We start from the raw sequence: 21,390 nt of genomic DNA, 5'->3' as shown, positions 1-21,390 counted from the left end.
ACCGGTGATGGGCCACCCACCCACCTCCCTGCTATGGCTCCCACCCACCAATGATCGGTACTACCGCTGTCCGATGCAGAGAGGGCCACAGAGTAAATCTGTTTCTGCAGTGCCCCACTCATGGGGCAATCTTGCTATTTTTAGCGAGATCACGGCAGAGAGAAGCCCAGGACTGCAGTGACGTACAGGGTACTTCACTGGTCCTTAAGAGCATAACAACCACTGTCGTACAGGGTACAACGCTGGTCATTAAGGGGTTAAAAGCCACTGCCCTGCATTTTGTACCCATCTTTAGCTCGCTATTTATTAATACTCCCAAATCACTTTCCTCCTCTGTTTGGCTAGTCATATTTTTTACTTCCAAAATGTAGAACCTTGCATTTTCCAGTATTAAATCTCATATTACATTTGCCTGCCCATTCTTCTAATTTTTGCAGATCCTCTTGTAAAGCAAGTTCATCCTGCTCTGACCTAATGACCTTACACAACTTTGTATCATCTGCTAAATTAGATATGCTGCTATGTAATCCTTGTTCCAGTTCATTAACACAAATATGTTAAAAAGAACACTGATTACCTTTGTCCAATCTAAGTATGATCAGTTTACTGCTACTAGTTGCTTCCTGTCTTTTATCCAGTTATTTATCCATGAGCTAACATTTTAAGATTTTCCAAGTCCTTTAATTTTGTACATTAATCTCTAATATGGCACTATATCAAACACCTTTACTTATCTTACTTGACCTCTCAACTGCCTTTGACACCATCGCCCACCCCTTCTTCCTACAGACCCTCAGCTCTCTTCATCTCTGTGACATAGCGCTCTCTTGGATCCACTATTATCTTTATCACAGGTCCTTTTCTGTGTCATTTGCTGGCAACTCCTCCTCTTCAATGCCTCTGTCTATTGGAGTACATCAAGGCTCTGTCCTGGGTCCCCTACTCTTCTCCATTTATACTTCTTCACTGGGCAAGCTTATGAACAGCTACGGCGTCAAATATCACTTCTATGCTTATGACACCCAGATCTACCTCTCAACCCCTGCTCTGTCCCTCTGTCCTTTATCATGTCAGCGACTGCTTATCTAGCATTTCTTCCTGGATAGCCTCTCATTACCTAAAGATTAACATGTCCAAGACGTAGCTCCATCTAATCCCCCCTCTGGCTCTACTCTGATTTCTGACTTCTCTATCACCATGGACAGCATCATTATCTCCCCATAACCCCAAGCCGTTGCCTCAGAGTAACACTTGACTCATGTCCTTCATCTTCCACATCCAATTGCTCTCTTTATCCTGGTGCAACCACCTATGCAATATTTCCAAAATTCACCTGTTTCTGAGTGCTGACACCACAAAGCAATTAATCCACCCCCTTGTAATTTGCCAACTTGATTATTGCAGTAACCTACTCACTGGCCTTCCTCTCTCCCGCCTCACCCCCTACCTTCAATCCATCCTAAAAGCATCTGCAAGGCTAATCCACATTTCCCATCACACTTTATCTGCTGCACCTCTCTGCGAGTCCCTTACTGGCTCCCCATTTACAGCAGAATTAAATTCAAAATTCTAACCCTGACTTACAAAGCCCTTACCAACCCTGCTCACCACTACCTCTCTTCACTAATCAACAAATATACTTCAGTCTGAAAACTCAGATCCAACAAATATCTGCTCCTTGCATCTTTGAATATCACCTCTTCCCATGCTAGACTGCAGGTCTTCTCCAGTGCGTCACCTACCCTCTGGAATGCTCTACCCTTATCTGCCTTCTTTTAAATTCTCTAAAGACATTTTTGTTCAGGGAAGCCTACCACTTAAGTCAGTAACAAATTAATCCCACTTACCTAGTATTTGCCCCAATCTAATTCTGTATTAACATCATTATCACCCTTGTAGTCCTCACCTCCTGCTTCTCACCCTCCTACCCTTTTAGATTGTAAGTTCTCATGGGAATAGGGCCCTCAACTCCTCCTGTATGTGTTTGTCAAATTTTGTCTTGTCTATTTCTAGTTTTGTACCAATTTTACCCTTGGACAGCACTGTAGAATATGTTGGCGCTATATAAATATAGTATAAAAATAATAAAATAATAGTGTCATAGCCATCCAAAAGAGGAATATCAACAATAATGTCCATCAAAACACAGGACCAAGAGTTCTCAGAAATAGACAAAGGATGTAGAGGACCAGATTTACATATTATCAGCAATCAGAAGGAAAGATATTCCCTTTGAAATACAATATCCTATCAGTTAAAGGAAAATACCATAGAATTAGGATCACTGAACACATTAATCTTGTCCATTAAAGAATATGTCTTCAGAAAATGTCCTCTATACAAAATAGTATCAGATTAAAGGGTGAGTCTGGAAATGAATGTGCATGCCTACTTCTTTATGCTCTATAATTGTAATGTGTTGAGGCATATAAGGCCTTATGTATTTAGCAAACACACAGGGACTTTAAAAAACTGGAAATTTAAGTGCCCGGTATTTCTGTGAGTATTTACTGGACAGTCTTCTAAAATACTGAATTGTCCTGTGGAATACTGGACACTTGTCAATGCTAGGCACAAATATCACAATCCTTTAACACACGTCACGTGCACTAAATTTAGGGCACCTATCTGACATTGGAATGCATATATTACACCCCCAAGCTGTCAACCATGCTAACCCACTTTCTTTTGAACAAAACCTCATGCTTCAGCAGTACTCAAGGCTCCCCTCTTAGTGCAACCCTGGATCTTCACTCTGCTTTTACAAATTTGGATTAGCTAGGCCAACATCATGTTAATGCAAGAATGTTGTGATTGTATTGATATAGATTATAGTTTGTTGCCAGCTATTAATATGCTGATAATTATCAAATGATATATTGTGATCAACCCCTATTTATGTAATGCTATCAATATGGAAAAACTCATAGGTAAATCTGCAGTTAGAAAAGTTGGTAATTGGAGGCTATATATATGACTGCCATTCCTAATTGGCTCACGAGCCACAATACCTGGGGCAGGTTTTTTCCTTAGTGTTTCACCTTTTTTAATAGTTGAGTAAAGCAAAATGTACAATCTAACATATTAGAGCATGACATTTTTGCATTATAATTGATAATTTAAATTATTTTGTTGGTATTATTATTAATGTTATAATTATTAGTAACTATCACTTTTTTCCTCAAACAGATAATTCATATGGGATGGGTGAATGAGAGAGTACACGGATCTGATGGAACACAAATCTATAAATTCAAATTCATTGTGTTGAAGGGTTCATCATTTTACATATTCAAGACACCTCCGGTAAGCACTTTGCATTTTCATAATACACTAATGTTTTGTACCAGTCAATTTAAATAATATCATGTTTTGTTGTATTTTGTTATACAATATGATTATTTCATTGCAAATATGTATTTACTCTAAGTTCATTTCAGTTAGAGTACATACAAAGACATATACTGTATATGACATATATGTCATATCTATGTGTGTTTATATTTATTGTAACACAGATCTTTGGCAACCACTGTCTACTATGGTTTATATGCAATAGAGGACAATCCAGTTTCAGTTTTCAAAACTTTATTTTCTTCCAGACACCAAGATGACTTTAACCGTAGCATACAGTTTGTTCATAGAAAAGGCAAAAGGAACAGGTTTGTTCTCTGCACAAGCTTCCAAAACAGTAATCATGAGCCACGCCTGAGTTTAATTGGCTCCTACAGCTGTTAGGGCATTCACAGTTAAAAAAAAAAAACCACTATCACTTCCCTGGTGTTTCTTAGCAAAAGTGTAATTGAGGTCTAATATAAACTCCCTCTATCACCAAATGAGACTTTCTGTCACAGACACACATATATATTAATCAACAAGGAAGTGCACTCTCACTTCAAAGTGTTGGTTCAGGGTGTCTGCTGGTAAATCCTATGTAGTGGTCTTTATGTGAAGGACAATCTCCTATATTACAATATAAGGTCTAAAAAAACAAATTCCCAAGAATATTGTGTTATTTCCCTCCATGCCAGCGAGTTTTTGATCATCAGGCTCAAAGAGAGAGGTAACCTCCATGGTAGGCACATATCTATGCTTATCTGAGAAAGGCATAGAAGCCATCAGTTTAACCATAGCAGAATTAATATATTGTTTGAATGTAGGAGATAACCCAGTAGCACACCCTGAAGGTCCAGGTTGCAGAGTAGGAAACCTGTGTCTACAATGGGCTGAATGTAAGGAAGAGACCCCCTGGCTAAGATTTGCTAGGATGTGCTCAGTACGTAAACATACATCTAAGATAAGGCATAAACAGGCAGAGCTTTGCATAATAAGCATAAACTGGGCTGACTTGATCCGTAGATCTGCCCTCACCCCATAGATGGTGCCGAAACCTGAGTTTCACTGGATTGATTCATAATATGACAAAAAAAGTATGGCACTATATGTACAACTTAGATACAAATTATAATTATGATACATTAGCCTAGCACCAGTTTTCTAAATCAAAGTGTTTCAGAAATATTTATCTACAAAAACTAATGTTACAGACCGCCACTCCTTGCTCTACTGAGCTGGTCTGTTTCTTTCCTAAGCGCATCTGGACACGTTGTCTAGTCACAGTCAGCCCGATCATGCCATTAAACTAAATGTAGCTCGCTCCCGCTCTGGTCTGGTAGCGGGAGCGAGCTACATTTGGTTTAATGTGCAGAATTATATAAAATTATTTAGTGGGTTTACTGGCCCTTTAAGTAACACACCCAAATATAAAGCATTTAACAGAAAAATGCTAATAAATGCTCTAAAATGTGAAAGATGTTCTTACCACCTTCAAAACAACCCAGAAACTGCTGGATTCTAGTAGTTAAGATGGCCACTTCTCCAAGAAGAAAAGAAGTGATTAGCCATAATCCTGTGCAAATGTTGTGTCTTCCTGAGCCTTGGTAACCCCTTAACACCCTGTTGCTAATCACTGCAGGGCTATCAATTACATAAAACCTCAGAAAAGAGCTATACTGGTGAAATTGCAGTATAGAAAGTCAATTTAATGGCGCGAAAAACAGTATATAATATGTGTCGATACAGTAAATTAGTAAGAGGAAAATTACAGCTAAACACAAACACTGCAGAAATGTAAAAATAGCGCTGGTCCCTAACGGTAAGAAAATTGAGAAATGGTCTGGTCACTAAGGGGTTAATGCTCTTTCCAAATACACCAACAATCCAAAGGAAGGCAGGGCCAAATTGAACAAAATACCTTTTGGTTATTTGAACTTGATAAAATTGGTGATTTTCAAATGTTTTGCTATATATAGGTTTTACATTTTACATTAGGGAACATTTGTTCATGTAAATAATTATTTCGGTACTTTGGTCTGTTTTAAAACATTTTATTCAGTACATTTAAAAAAAAATATCTGTATTAACACCTCATTGATTCAATTTCATGTTGAATTTAGAGAGTGAACTGTATTGCATTAAGGTTATGATTCACCTATGTAAACCAAGTGAGTTGAGCATAACACAATTTTATTTTGCTTCAAATATATAACGTGCTATAAGTAAGCACAAAAAACCAAGCCAGCGACCTAATCACAAACTCAGCTATTTGTTGTTTGTCAGAAGCCCTGATGTGAAGGAGATTAATAATGTCATAGAAGATATTATTTTTGTTGTTAATAGCTTTGCAGTAATTAAGATACCTATTTGTAGGTAGCAGTTGCTTGTGCAATGTTAAATGCAGTATATTGCTGAAGTCTAAAGTAATATATAATACAAAGTGTAAAACTTTCATGTCATGCAATGCTGTATTACACTGGACTTGTCTCTATTTCAACAGCATGTCCTTAAGAGAAGTGTAGCAACGTTTGCCTATCTAGAATCTTGTCAGGGAGTTCACAGTGCTTTCAGATCATCTCATCTAAGCAGAGAGCTTAAGATTATCGGCCCATAGGGGTTGACTCCCATCCTTCCAATCCCATTTTTTCCACTCCCTATCTGTGTTTATAAAATTCTGAGTGATCAAAATTCAAGTAATAACATTTCCATATTGGATCTGAGCACACAGCGGGAAGATCCCCCATACAATGCACTTACACTAATGGCTTTAGCTATCAATAATAACATTTCCATATTGGATCTGAGCACACAGTGGGAAGATCCCCCATACAATGCACTTACACTAATGGCTTTAGCTATCAATAATAACATTTCCATATTGGATCTGAGCACACAGTGGGAAGATCCCCCATACAATGCACTTACACTAATGGCTTCAGCTATCAATAATAACATTTCCATATTGGATCTGAGCACACAGCAGGAAGATCCCCCATACAATGCACTTACACTAATGGCTTCAGCTATCAATAATAACATTTCCATATTGGATCTGAGCACACAGTGGGAAGATCCCCCATACAATGCACTTACACTAATGGCTTCAGCTATCAATAATAACATTTCCATATTGGATCTGAGCACACAGTGGGAAGATCCCCCATACAATGCACTTACACTAATGGCTTCAGCTATCAATAATAACATTTCCATATTGGATCTGAGCACACAGCAGGAAGATCCCCCATACAATGCACTTACATCAATGGCTTCAGCTATCAATAATAACATTTCCATATTGGATCTGAGCACACAGCGGGAAGATCCCCCATACAATGCACTTACACTAATGGCTTCAGCTATTAATAATAACATTTCCATATTGGATCTGAGCACACAGTGGGAAGATCCCCCATACAATGCACTTACACTAATGGCTTCAGCTATCAATAATAACATTTCCATATTGGATCTGAGCACACAGCAGGAAGATCCCCCATACAATGCACTTACATCAATGGCTTCAGCTATCAATAATAACATTTCCATATTGGATCTGAGCACACAGCAGGAAGATCCCCCATACAATGCACTTACACTAATGGCTTCAGCTATCAATAATAACATTTCCATATTGGATCTGAGCACACAGTGGGAAGATCCCCCATACAATGCACTTACACTAATGGCTTCAGCTATCAATAATAACATTTCCATATTGGATCTGAGCACACAGTGGGAAGATCCCCCATACAATGCACTTACACTAATGGCTTCAGCTATCAATAATAACATTTCCATATTGGATCTGAGCACACAGCAGGAAGATCCCCCATACAATGCACTTACATCAATGGCTTCAGCTATCAATAATAACATTTCCATATTGGATCTGAGCACACAGCGGGAAGATCCCCCATACAATGCACTTACATCAATGGCTTCAGCTATGAATAATAACATTTCCATATTGGATCTGAGCACACAGCGGGAAGATCCCCCATACAATGCACTTACATCAATGGCTTCAGCTATCAATAATAACATTTCCATATTGGATCTGAGCACACAGCAGGAAGATCCCCCATACAATGCACTTACATCAATGGCTTCAGCTATCAAAATCTTTCCTACCATGGTATTTGCACTTTTTTGGCAACAAAATGAAGACAAATTCATCACACAAAGTATGTTGATAAAGTTTATAAATTGGCGTTTTCAGCATGCTCGACAATATTGCAAGACAATTTGGAATAATTCTATTATCTTATGCATGTGCAGACACCATTTTAAAGGGATAACTCAATCTAATGGGGGAGATTTAATACGCAACAGATGTCACTTTCTCCGCCCATAGTTTCCGGCTTGCCGGAAATGGCAGTTAAGAAGCAGTGGTCATAAGAACGCTGCTCCTTAACTTGTCCACCACCTTGTCGGCATTTAGCCATGTTGGGTGGACATGGTTTCATATAGCAAATTGTGTCCACCCGACATTTGGTAAATTGACCCCATGGTCTAGATTCACTAAATCTATGTTCCTCAGTAGTGAGCAAGATAGACATTTACATATGTATATGTATCTAAAAGACAGATACAGGATATTTCGTACTGCTAATAAAATCAGCAGGAAACATGAGAAAATAGAAATCCTGACTTCAACATTGAAAAATAGCATTTAGCAATCACAGCTCTGAATGAAGCTTGATGCCCCTGTTTCTGCGCGAGCCTTTAGGCTCGCTAGAAACAGCAGTTATGAAGCAGCGGTCTAAAGACCACTGCTCCATAACTTGTCCGCCTGCTCTGAGGCTGCAGACATCAATCCGCCTGATCCTATACAAGAACTGCTTGTGCAATGATAAATGCCGACAGCATATGCTGTCCATCCGCACTTTGCTATTCAGTCTTCTCTGTTTAAAACGACAATCTTCTTACAGTTATGGAAATGGGGCAAAAAGAAATGTAAGTTTTGGATAATATTTTCACTTAGTGGTTTCATTCTTTTACATTGAACTGTTGAAATCGATTTTAAAAGATGAGATAAGTTGCCACTGCTTTGTTCTCATGGAAGTTAATACCCTGCAGTGTTCTATTTTATTTCAGCTGAATATCTCATCAAAACAGGAAAACAAGGTTTTCTTAATTAATAAAAAAACATTTAACTTATTACAAGTTTTAAAAACATGATTTAATAAATATACCCAGAATACCCATCATGCTCATATACAACCTTGTCATAAAACAACTATCAATTTTCTAAATACAAACATGGACTCCATTATCCCCTTGTTAAACCCATTATTTCAGTGTATCAGCATCCATTATCGGCTATTCTGAGTGCTGTTGTCCGAAAATGGAGCTCAAATCTCATTTGACAGTTATTTAACAATGTTGGCTGTGTTTTTTATAACTTTGGTAACTGAAAAAAATAGCAGTTCCTGTTTTTAAACAACAGGAAAAAAGTAAAGCAGCAAAATCTAATCAAAGACATCAGGTGAGCTATTGACAAGAGGTATATGTGTGTAGCTACTATGAATGTGCATTCAGATCTCTCATGAGGCAGTCCCTTGTGCCCGTTGGTTATTTCATAGCCGAATTGATTCTTGATTCTTGGATTTGCACGAATCCCAGTGTGGGGATCTTTTACAGGAATAAATCTGACTATTAGAATATCCAAAGGGCAGGAGCCACTGCTAACTTCTGCATTTGAATCTTCATGAAGGATTCGGATGGACATCCCTAGTAGCCCCAAACACCAGTTAGCTCCCAGTATTGCACTGCTCCTCCTGAGCCTACCGAGAATGTTTCTCATATGTATACACACATGTACATACAGACATATATACATACACTTGTATACATATATACAAACAAGTCTACACACACATATATGCACAACTTTGCATATATATGTATGGAAGTAAAAATGGAAGCGCTATGGATTGTACTCTAGCGATGTTAGTGTACTATAGCATTACACTCCACTTGTAATCTAGTTCACTATGGGAAATTACATTTTGAGTTTATTGCCACTTTAAGCACATTATACAGTTCTTTATACATAGAGCTACATGTACAAAGCAGCGTATGAGGCTGGCTCACACATGTGGCTAGTTCTCTGTGATTGACAGTCCCTTCTCTCGCATTATTGGTCACACGAGTAAAGGGATGGGCATTACACACTCAGCTGTGTGTGTAATGCTGCATACGGGCCAGTGGACTAACAGATCCGCTGCCCATATGTAGCGAAGACGTGCGAATAGTTTCTCAAGTTGAGAATCTTGTCCGCATGCCTTTTAATATATGGGGTCCCTAATGTGAAAACCCCACCTTTATTTAGATATCAGTATAAATTCTAATCAGTCTGCTTTAGAGAACATATTCAGTGTAAAAGGTTAAATTATTTTGCATTGTTAAGCCCAAAGGTACTTAAGGTAATTAAGAATTGTTAATTAACATTTCAATGCATAATTAACATTCTCCAAGACACAACACAGGCGTAAATGCATTATCTAGAAATTATGTTTCCTGTTTAATTTATATATACATTTTTTTTTACTTGTTTTATGAATAGAAATGGTATATTTTATTTTAAAATATATGAATATATGTTGAAATTAAAATGTAAAGATTCCTTTTTTTCCTTAACAGTAATTGATCAGTTGTAACAGCTGAAAATATATATTATGTAATAATAATAATAATTATTATTATTATTATGTTTATTATTTGTTAGCCAAACATGTTCCAACAGCTAAATGATGGGTATTAAGGGATGTGCTTCCCATATGCTCAATCACTGGAAAATTGTCCAGGAAAATCAATGAAAGCTGAATAGAAAATATCACATGGTTATCAGTGCTTGGTTTACTGTAATCTCATTGGATTTTACCATAACATCACAAGATTTCATAGTAAGCTTTCTAAAACTGAAAAAAGAAAGTTACTGTGTATCATATGCCAGATGCGCAGTTCCTTGTACGTCCTTGGGCATGCATTCTGATAGGCAGGCCCGGACTGGCCGTCGGGTATACCGGGCATTTGCCCGGTAGGCCGCAAGGTAGTTTAGCCCCGCCCACTGCGCCTCACGCACGGCATAGAAAAATTTTTTTGGAGAACTTTTTTTTTTAAAAATATTTAATAAATAAATATTATAATGATAATTTATATATATATAAATATGTATATGTTTATTTGTGATTTTGTGTATTACTACTCAGGCCAGTGGCATGCTGTGTGCAGCACAAATCAACTTTACTTTACTTTGGGTCCCGGCCGGGCCGACTGTCTGACTCTGTCACCTCACTTCACCAGAATAGCACACAGAGAATACAACAAGTCAATTGAACCACTCTCTGTAGTGTAATCAGATTCACACTGTCTGGATTCAATCAGGGCCGCTGCGCCGCCATCTAAACATACCACATACATTCTAATATCCTCCCGAGTCCCCCCCCATTCCTGATTGGCCGCACTGTCCGCCCTAAGCACATGCGCACTGCCTGCTTCCGGCCCGGCACTGTGAGTGACACGCCCTGCATGCGGCTACACGTGACAGACACACTGAGGCTCAGGAAGCTGCGAGGCCACGGCGTTGGCGATAGACAGAAGTGCTGACTGCTTGTGTGTCAGGTTGGAGCAGGCAGAGAGGCCGGAAAGATGCTGCCCTGGGCCGGGTGGTTGCTGGGCCTGGTGGCTTGGCCTGGGCCCTGGGAGAGTGACGCTGACTTCCGAATCCAGGCTACTGGCTAAGTGGCGGGCCGGGCTCCAGTACCATGATCAGATCTCACAGACTCTCCTCCATCATGGTCTGGATTGGGGCCGGTCCGGAATTCCATGAGGCCAGCGGGGGCTAGAGAGGGCAGTGGAGCAGCAGCTGCAGCTATGAGGAGGACGTCCGACTCTGAGGCTGTGACTCAGCAGGTGGCCGGCAGCAGGGCAGGTAGGTGACCATGAGAAGTCTGGTCTTTCAGAGAGAGAACTTTTTAAGTAAAGTTAAACTTATCTTTTACATCAAGTTATTATAATATACTTACTAAAGTATATACAAATTATAGTATATAGAGAATAAAGGTAGCACACGTATTCAAAAGGCTGAACCTTTTATTAGAGCAACATTTCGGGGCTCCTGCCCCTTTCTCAAGCTAATTTACAACTGACACACACACCCTTTTTAAAGGGTCCAACATAAAACAGGTGACCAATTACAGAGCAGGGGGGTGTCTAACAGGTACTTCACATCATCACATATCCTGTGGAAAAAGAAAAAAAGTCAACACACAATTTTAACCCTTTACACCCCTGAAAACAAGAATTGGACAACCTATTAAAAACAATTGCAGCAAGTCATCAACCATATAAACATTGTTGCATCAAGCATAAATACCTGAAGACACATTAAGTCCACTATATTTAATACTAATAGTGGTGTCTAATTTTTGTGTTACATGGGAATTATATCAATGGTAAAAGGTCGAACTCCCTGTTTAACCCCTTGGGGTGTAGAGTATTGAGGAGCCAAATCCATATAGCTTCTCGATTCAGTAGGTCCCTCTGTCTATCACCCCCTCTAAGTCTTTTGGAGGCACTGTCTATTATTAAATACCTAAGCTGATTAGCCTGGTGTCCCATTTCTGCAAAGTGTGCAGGAACTAGCAAGTGCCACATTTTAATATTATGTGTGGTCGACTTATGTTGGCATATGCGGTCCCTTATCTTTTGGGTGGTCTTCCCAACGTATAGGAGCCCACAGGGACACTTAAGCGCATAGACAACATAAGTTGAATCACATGTGTAATATCCTTTAAAGTATATACAAATTATATTATTATATATAAAGTATGTAATTTACAGGTTAGGTTACAGGCAAGGCAGCAAGTGATCTCAGTCAGTAGTACTCAGTAGTACTAACTACTAGGCCTGGCTGGGCCGGCACTCTACCTGTATGTACAGCTGAGCAGCAGCACTGCAGTCTCTGTCTGAGACTGAGTCAGTCTCCTTTGCTGGCTGCGGCCATATGGGGGAATCATATGCATGGGGATTACACGTGCCATGATGGACTCCTCCATGTTACGTGGCTGCACCACACAGCACACATGATACAATATCTATATTGGTGGGTTGCTGGTCCTGGGTGGGTGGGGAACAGTATTGGGAGAAAAAAACATAACACCCTTACACCGTCTATGGCTCAGTGTGGCTCAAGTTTCAGAAGAACCAGCAGACAGTGTCAGTGAGACTCAATATGACTGTGACTGTCACCTCAGTGAAAAAAAAGAAAGAAAAAAAAACAGCTTTTCTCAGCAGGTTACAGGTGAGCTGTTTGTTTAAAAAAATCTTTATTATTGAATTTGCTGGAATGCTGGCTCAGGCTCACACAGAATCCCTCCTACCTATCTTAAGTAATCACTGCAGTCACCAGTCAGAATATAGATACATGTCTGATGTGAATGATAATGATTATCATAAATGATATGAGTCATGATGTCATCATCACTCACATTCACATATCATAACATTACTGACTGTCATTAATTATAAGTCACTGTGAGTGTCATTCACATATCACATACTGATGTATTCTAATTCAGCTGCATATATCAGTATGTGAGTGACTCATAATGCAATTGTTTTTGCTGCCTTGGATAATCATCATCATCTCTCTTGAAGTCTTGAATTGAAGAGATTAATTTGATTATCAATCAATCATCCAAGGCAGCAACAACAATTGAAGAGATCATCATGCCCAATATGTGGTATTAAAGGGATAGTTTAGTATTAATTAAACTTTCATGATTCAGATAGAGCATGCAGTTTTAAAGGGACACTCAAGTCAAAATTAAACTTCATGATTCAGATACAGCATGCAATTTTAAACAACTTTTCAATTTATTTCCATTAACAAAATGTGCACAGTCTTTTTATATTTATACTTTTTGAGTCACCATCTCCTACTGAGCATGTGCAAGAATTCACAGCATATACGTATATGCATTTGTGGTTGGCTGATGGCTGTCACATGATACAGGGGGAGTGGAAATAGACATAACTTTGCAAATTATTTAACAAAAATCTACTACTCATTTGAAGTTCAGACTAAGTGCTTTTGCATTGTCTTCTTATCATGCATTTGTTGATTATGCAAATGTGCAGTGTTGACTGGTCCTTTAAGCAACTTTCTAATTTACTCCTATTATCAATTTTTCTTAGTTTTCTTGGTGTCTTTATTTGAATGTAAGCTTAGAAGCTGGTGTCTAAATGTATCCATCCAATCAGCAAATGCTAACCCAGGTGCTGAACCAAAAATGGGCTGGCTACTAAGCTTACTTTCCAGCTTTTAAAGTAAAGATACCAAAAGAACGAAGAAATTGATAATAGGAGTAAATTAGAAAGTTGCTTAAAATTGCAATGCTCTAGCTTAATCATGAAAGTTTATTTTTGACTAGACTATCCCTTTAAGAAGTACCATATACTTTGAGCCCTATATCTGTGTGTTATAATGTTATGTGACATATACTTTGAGCCCTATATGTGTGTTATAATGTGATATATACTTTGAGCCCTATATCTGTGTGTTATAGTGTGACATATACTTTGAGCCCTATATGTGTGTTATAATGTGATATATAAATTGTGCCCTATAGCTGTGTGTTATGTGAAAATATACTTTAAGCCCTATATCTGTGAGTTATAATGTGTGACATATACTTTGTGCCATATATCGGTGTGTTATGTGCCATATTCTTTGTTTAATTGTGCCGTATATCTGTGTGTTATGTGACATATATATATATATACTGTATATATATATATATATATATATATATATATATATATATATATATACATACGTTTATTTAATGTACCTTGTGTTGCAAATGAGTACTTTAAATGTCTTTGTCATTAAAAAGTAGCACTTTATTTTTGTTTTTGTTGTGTGTTTTTTTTTTCTTTTTTAAATATATTTTACTTGATTTTGTTCATCCCAACCAATGGACAAAATTTATGATTAAATAAGAAATGGTATGGTGGGGGGGGCTCTTTTAATACTAAAATGCCCGGGCCTCTTTTTGGTCCCAGTCCGGCCCTGCTGATAGGATGTAGCTACTGAGGAGATTTTGAGGAATAATATACCTCCCATCCATCCGATGGGTTGGGAGGTCTGGCCTGCTGTCACCCCGCAGCCCTAGATTGATGCAGTTTAAAGGGACTATTAGCCCTGCCTATGGATCACCGATATATGCCAATGGACCACCCATAGCTAGCCCAGACATGCCCATAATCCTGCCAACCATCCACCCTAACACTTGACTCCATCCCCTTTCGACAAGGCCCTCCACACAAAATGACTATAGGCCCTTTTTTAACCTACTGAGTCCATAGAAGCCAGCCATAAATGTTGGGATGGTAAAATATCTTATTTTCACATATAGTTGATCATGTGAAATTTTCTGGTTAGGTTTTCATAGACTCATCTTCATGTGATTCAGAATTTTGGTACCATATCCCTTCAAGAAAGGTTAAAGTTTAGTATCATCTGTTCAATTGCATATCATGAATATAAACTCTCTTTTATATTTTTACAATAAAAGTAATATCTAAGATGATAGATTGTGCATGATGATCCTTTATTTTTAAAATGTAAGGAATTGTCTTAATTAAATGAAAACTAAACTAACCTAAACAACAAATATTCATGTAAAATTATGTATGGGGCGCGATCCGATATCGATCGCAGTTTGCGGCGCAAGCGAGGGAACCGGCGTCGCCCGCAGTTTCAGCTCGCAACTCGAGCCATCCCATATAGGTCGCCGTCAGATGCTAACGTGCCGTAAGTCTCACAAACCAGCGATGTCCAGAAATCTGCGTAAGTACAAATTTCTGGCGTCGCCAGTGACTTGCGCCACGTTAGAATCTGCCGGCGCCTATAAAACCTGACTAAAGTCTAAAACACCCGCACTGTCTAACACGCCTCCCTAACATAGCCCGCACTGTCTAACACGCCTCCCTAACATAGCCCGCACTGTCTAACCCTCTATCCGCTATCCCCCCTCACTAGCCTAACAATAAAAAAGCTATTAACCCCTAAACCGCCGCTCCTTTACCCCGCCGCAACCTAATAAAGTTATTAACCCCTAAACCGCCGCTCCCGTACCCCGCCGCCAGCTATATTATATCTATAACCCCCTAAAGTGAGCCCTTAACACCGCCGCCATCTATATTAAAATTATTAACCCCTAATCTAAGCCCCTTACACCGCCGCCATCTCTATTAAAATGATTAACCCCTAATTTAATCTACCTACCCTGCCGCCAGCTATATTATCTATATTAACCCTAAGTATATTATAGTTAATATAGGTATTACATTATATATATTAACTATATTAACCCTAATTATATTAGGGTTAATATAGTTAATATAGTTACTATAGTATTTATATTAACTCTATCTCCCATATAGTTAATATATATAATGTAATACCTATATTAACTATAATATACTTAGGGTTAATATAGATAATATAGCTGGCGGCGGGGTAGGTAGATTAAATTAGGGGTTAATCATTTTAATAGAGATGGCGGCGGTGTAAGGGGCTTACATTAGGGGTTAATCATTTTTATATAGGTGGCGGCGGTGTAAGGGGTCAGATTAGGGGATAGATAAGGTAGATGGCGGCGGTTTTAGAGGCTCACAGTAGGGGGTTAGTTTATGTAGATGGCGGCGGGGTCCGGGAGCGGCGGTTTAGGGGGTAATAACTTTATTAGGGATTTCGGGGGGGGGGGGGATCGCGGTTGACAGGTAGATAGACATTGCGCATGCGTTAGGTGTTAGGTTTATTTTAGCAGATCGCGGTTGACAGGGAGATAGACATTGCGCATGCGTTAGGTGTTAGGTTTATTTTCTAGTTAGTTTAGGGAGTTACGGGGCTTCAATAGTCAGCGTAAGGCTTCTTACGGCTGCTTTTTGTGGCGAGGTGAAAATGGAGTAAGTTTTCTCCATTTTCGCCACGTAAGTCCTTACGCTGCATATTGGATACCAAACTGCGCGGGTTTGGTATACCTGCCTATGGCCCAAAAAACTGCGGGCGACGGCAGAAATATACGCGCGTAACTTCTAGGTTACGCCGTATATGTGATACCAAATCCGCGCAAATATTGGCGTCGCCGGCTTTTGCGGGCGACGCTTTATATCGGATCGACCCCATGATCGTTATGGTTAGTTGTATTGGTTTATTTCAACTCCTTCTGTTACTAAAAAAATAATATATAGATTATTTGCAGACTATAGATTTTTAATTTGTTCACATTAATGAGCATAAATCATGGACAACAGAAAAACTGCAAGTGCTTTGAAAAGGCGCCTATGCACAAAACAGCTGTCATCAATATCAAACTTGACTGAAATTTTGTTTCTTTGTGTAATGAAGTCCTCAGTGGGATAAATCAGTTGTGCTTGCATTTATATTTTCCTTATGCTTCTAGGCACTGAGAGATATTGTAATATTATGTAAAGCTTTATGTCAAGCTAGTAGATTCAGCACTTCATTGGCTCTGTTTCTATTGACTGGAGATATGATTTTCATTCCTTCTTTTATGCTTTTGATCGATGGTCTCATTATTGGACTCAATGCCTATTACACAGTTAACTGAAGCTAAGCATATACTTATTAAAGCATCATAAATAAACATTGACTCTAAGTTCCAGACTGATAAGCTATATATACATATATGCACAATGTTTAAAGGGACAGTCTACTCCGGAAGTGTTATTGTTTAAAAAGATAGATAATCCCTTTATCACCCATTCCCCAGTTTTGCATAACCAACACTGTTCTATTTATACACATATTACCTCTGTGATTACCTTGTATCTAAGCCTCTGCAGGCTGCCCCCTTACCTCAGTGCTTTTGACAGACATGCAGTTTAGCTAATCAGTGCAGACTCCTAAATAACTCCACGGGAGTGAGCACAGCGTTATTTATATGACACACATGAACTAGTACTGTCTAACTGTAAAAAACTTTTAAAATGCTCTGAGCTAAGAGACGGTTTTCAATGGTTTTAGAAATCAATTTGAGCCTACCTAGGTGTCAGGGTTACTGTTCCTTTAATTGGGATTGGGATTCCTGACTGTTCTCATTGGTTACACCTTCTTTAAATACTAGCTACTCCCATCAAACATTGCTTAATAATTTTCTATTGTGTACAACACACCTGAGCTCTAAGCTACTCCTCTAACCTGTGAAGGAAAAATCTTAGGAGTTTCGTCTCCCAACAGTTACTTTGCATATTATATGCAGCATTCTGCAGCCATCAAAGCTTAAGCCTAGTATGGCTTCAACCCTCAAGTCGCCGGAGCATTAGGATTGTGCAACAGACTTGATCAGGACTTCAAACTTCTAAAGCAAGTATAATTCTAACCTTTATAGATTGCTTGTACCACTGTCTTCTCTGCCTTTGTCAGTAATGCTACAGCGTAGAACAACACCCACCTTGGGAACATATGACCGGGAAGTCTGGAGCCACCTCCTTTCTCTATACATTTCCGCCTGTTCGGAACGCTTGATACACAGAGCGTGCTGGAAACAAACAACTGAGACAGATTTCACGAACTGCGCTCCTCGATAACTCAGTACCGGTTCAGGTAAATTACTAATATATGTTACAACTGTTAAAGTGTCATATACTGCTGGACTCAGTTAAACTCGCAACCTTATCTCTACGTACATTGTGATTATTCCTACTTAACCAAATTGAAGAACTCTGTTTGTATTGCTGAATGCAATAGTCAGTAATACTGACATCTCTTGCTAAGTTTCTCTGAGTGTATAGCATCTAAGAAGTTAGAACAAATTCGCACAGTCTGGGCACATACCTGTAGCGACCATATAAGTTGCAGGTTTATACAGGAACTATAAGGCAGTACTTAACATTATTATTAAAAATCACTGTAACTAGAGACACCCTTTCTTCCATAGAGGGCTTCTGAAATACAGTGACACAAAATCACTTTTGAGGGAACTGCTGACAACCTCCTTAAAGTGAAAAACACCACTTGAATTAGTTAAAATATTTGGAAGTAGTATCTGGGGATCTTAAAGGGCCACACTCACGTTGCAATCATAAGCATCAAGTTAAACTATTGGATCTGTAATTGAGTTCCTTAAAAGGACACACATACCTCACATAATTACTAAGCCCAAAAGAAAATAGAACCCACAGATCTTCCCCAGATAGTCTATAATCTATCTCAAAAGGTCGATCAATTAGCACAGGCTGTTCATGACATTCAAGTGGAAAATCAATCCTTAAGGAATATCATTAGGGATTCCATGTCTGAAAAATCTTCACATCAAGAGGCTTCCCCTGAACCACAAGTCTCTCTCCCTGAGCCTTTCACAGCCAATCACAAGCAATACCGACAATTTAAGAATTCTTGCCAGTTACTTTTCAGGCTAAAACCCAGAACCTACCCCACAGAGAGGATTAAAGTTTTAAGCACCATTTCCTTCCTCAGAGGGGCACCTCGCACCTGGGTGGATAATCTCTGTGAAACAGACGACCCTCTACTCGGATCCTTAGAGGATTTCTTCTCATCATTAGATTAATTATTTCAAGATACTGATGTACAACTCACAGCAGAAGCCTCTATGAGGAATTTAAGACAAGGCAAGAGACCAATGGAGGACTACATCACCAAATTTAAAATGTATGCTTCCGATTCACAATGGAACCAAGTAGCTCTCCGAAACCAGTTCTGCTTGGGATTAGCTGATAATCTTAAGGATGAGCTCGCCAGAATAGAACTCCCAAAAACCTTGGATGCTTTAATAAGAATCTCAACACTACTCGACCGCAGGCTACATGAAAGACGCTCAGAACGGTACTCTACAGACTTCAGACCAAGAACCGTAACCAACCCTCGCGAGAAACAACCACAACCTCCAAGCAGCTTGATCAACCTATGGAGATTGGTATAGTAAGAGGCCCATTAACTCTGAGGAGAGGTTAAATAGAAGAATTAAGTCTCTGTGCATGTACTGTGCCAACCCAACACATACGGTTCAAGATTGCCCAGTATTACAAAAGAATAAAAGAAGTAAGTTAAAAAATTCTTATACCTCTATCTTACATATTAGTAACCCAGCTTATTGCACATTATCTGTTTCTCTGTAGTGGGATCAAAAACAACTGAAACTTGAAGGAATCATCGATTCAGGAGCCTATGGAAGTTTCATCAACCTCCAAACTGTAAAATTAAATAAAATTCCACTTATTCAAAAAAGCAACCCTATCTGTGTCCGTGTTATTGATGGCTCAATTATTACGACTGGTCCCATAACACATCACACTTTACCGATAAGAGTTTCAATTTCACGTCATTCTGAACTACTCACTTTTGATGTCCTACCTTCACCACATTTCCCTATCGTTTTAGGTATCAAGTGGTTGCAATCCACATCCCTAACATACAGTGGTCTCCTCTACAGGTTTCATTCACTTCACCCTATTGTAGACAAAACTGTTCTCATAGCCAACTATTCCTAAACACTAATCCTCAGATCCAGGGGTTACCTCCTGAGTATAGCGACTTCTTCTATGTTTTCAGTAAAACTGAGGCAAAGAGTCTACCACCCCACCGAGGGTATGATTGCCCAATCGACTTACAACCAGGCGCAACCATTCCCTATGGCCATTTATACCCCCTCAGTCAACCCGAACTGGAACATTTGAAGTCATACCTGGAGGAAAACCTAAGGAAAGGGTTCATCAGACCCTCCACGTCACCAGCAGGAGCTGGAATTTTTTTTGTGCGGAACAAGGATTCTTCTCTTAGATCGATAATCGACTACCGCCAACTAAACAAAGTAACAATCAATAAACGTTACCCTCTTCCATGGATACCGGAGCTGATAGAGCGGTTGTTGGAAGCCACCAGCTACACCAAGCTAGATTTAAGAGGAGCCTACCACCTCGTAAGGATAAAAGAAGGGCATGAATGGCTTACGGCTTTCAGAACTAGGTACGGACTCTATGAGTATCTTGTCATGCCGTTTGGTTTATGTAACGCTCCCACCACTTTTCAACATTTCATAAACGATGTTTTCCGTGATCTCCTCGAAACACCTGCTTAATCATCTATTTGGACGATATTTTAATTTACTCCAAAACTTTTTCGGAACATACCATACATGTACGTAAGGTTCTCACTAGGCTAAGACAACATAAACTTTTTGCCAAACCAGAAAAATCTTTATTCCACACAGACAGTGTATCCTTTTTGGGCTACAATATCTCACCTTTAGGAATTGAAATGCAAAAGGAGAAGGTTGAAGCAGTTGCTAATTGGACCACACCAAAAAACAAAAAAGGACCTACAAAGATTCCTAGGTTTTTCCAATTATTATAGGAAATTTATAAGGAACTTTTCAAAGATTGCAAAACCCCTCACCAGACTGACTAGTTCATCCGTAATTTACCAGTGGAACCCAGAGGCTGAGTCAGCTTTTGAAACATTGAAGAGGCGTTTCACCACCGCTCCAATACTGAAATTCCCAGATCCATCTTCTTACTATATCTTGGAGGTAGACTCATCTGACTTTGCGATAGGTGCGGTCTTGTCACAACAGCTTTCACTCACCAGTCCTACTCACCCCATTTCATACTATTCCAAAATGATGACTCCTGCGGAAAGGAATTACCCGATCGGTGAAAAAGAGCTCCTGGCAATAAAACAATCATTGGAACACTGGAGACATTTATTGGAGGGCACAAAGTATCCCATCAAGATTTATACGGATCACAAGAACCTCCAATATTTACAAAGTAACAAAACACTCTCAAGGTTCACATTCAACATTATCTACAGACCGGCTGATAAGAATAAGAAAGCTGATGCACTCTCTCGACTACCTAATAAACCAATTAACGAGTTCAATAATACTGATATCCTACCAAAAGAACGGTTTGTTGGACTCTCCAGTCCTCTATTAACTGAATTAAAGAAACATACAAACACTGACTCAATACCTTCACATCCTTCTCTTATTAAAG

General features: G+C 39.1%; 1 protein-coding gene across 1 annotated transcript in view; it reads left to right on the top strand.

The window, feature by feature from the left end:
• The window catches only part of SNTG2 (syntrophin gamma 2), an 804,523-nt gene that overhangs the window by 477,091 nt on the left and 306,042 nt on the right, over positions 1-21,390 (top strand). The window contains 1 exon segment of the mRNA XM_053711340.1: positions 3,190-3,306. Within this exon segment, the coding sequence (XP_053567315.1) occupies positions 3,190-3,306 (117 nt within the window).

Source organism: Bombina bombina, chromosome 4 (genome assembly GCF_027579735.1).
Source record: "Bombina bombina isolate aBomBom1 chromosome 4, aBomBom1.pri, whole genome shotgun sequence".
NCBI lineage: Eukaryota > Metazoa > Chordata > Amphibia > Anura > Bombinatoridae > Bombina > Bombina bombina.
Note: the sequence above shows the minus strand (reverse complement) of the source record. Positions and strands in the feature narration are given on the sequence as shown.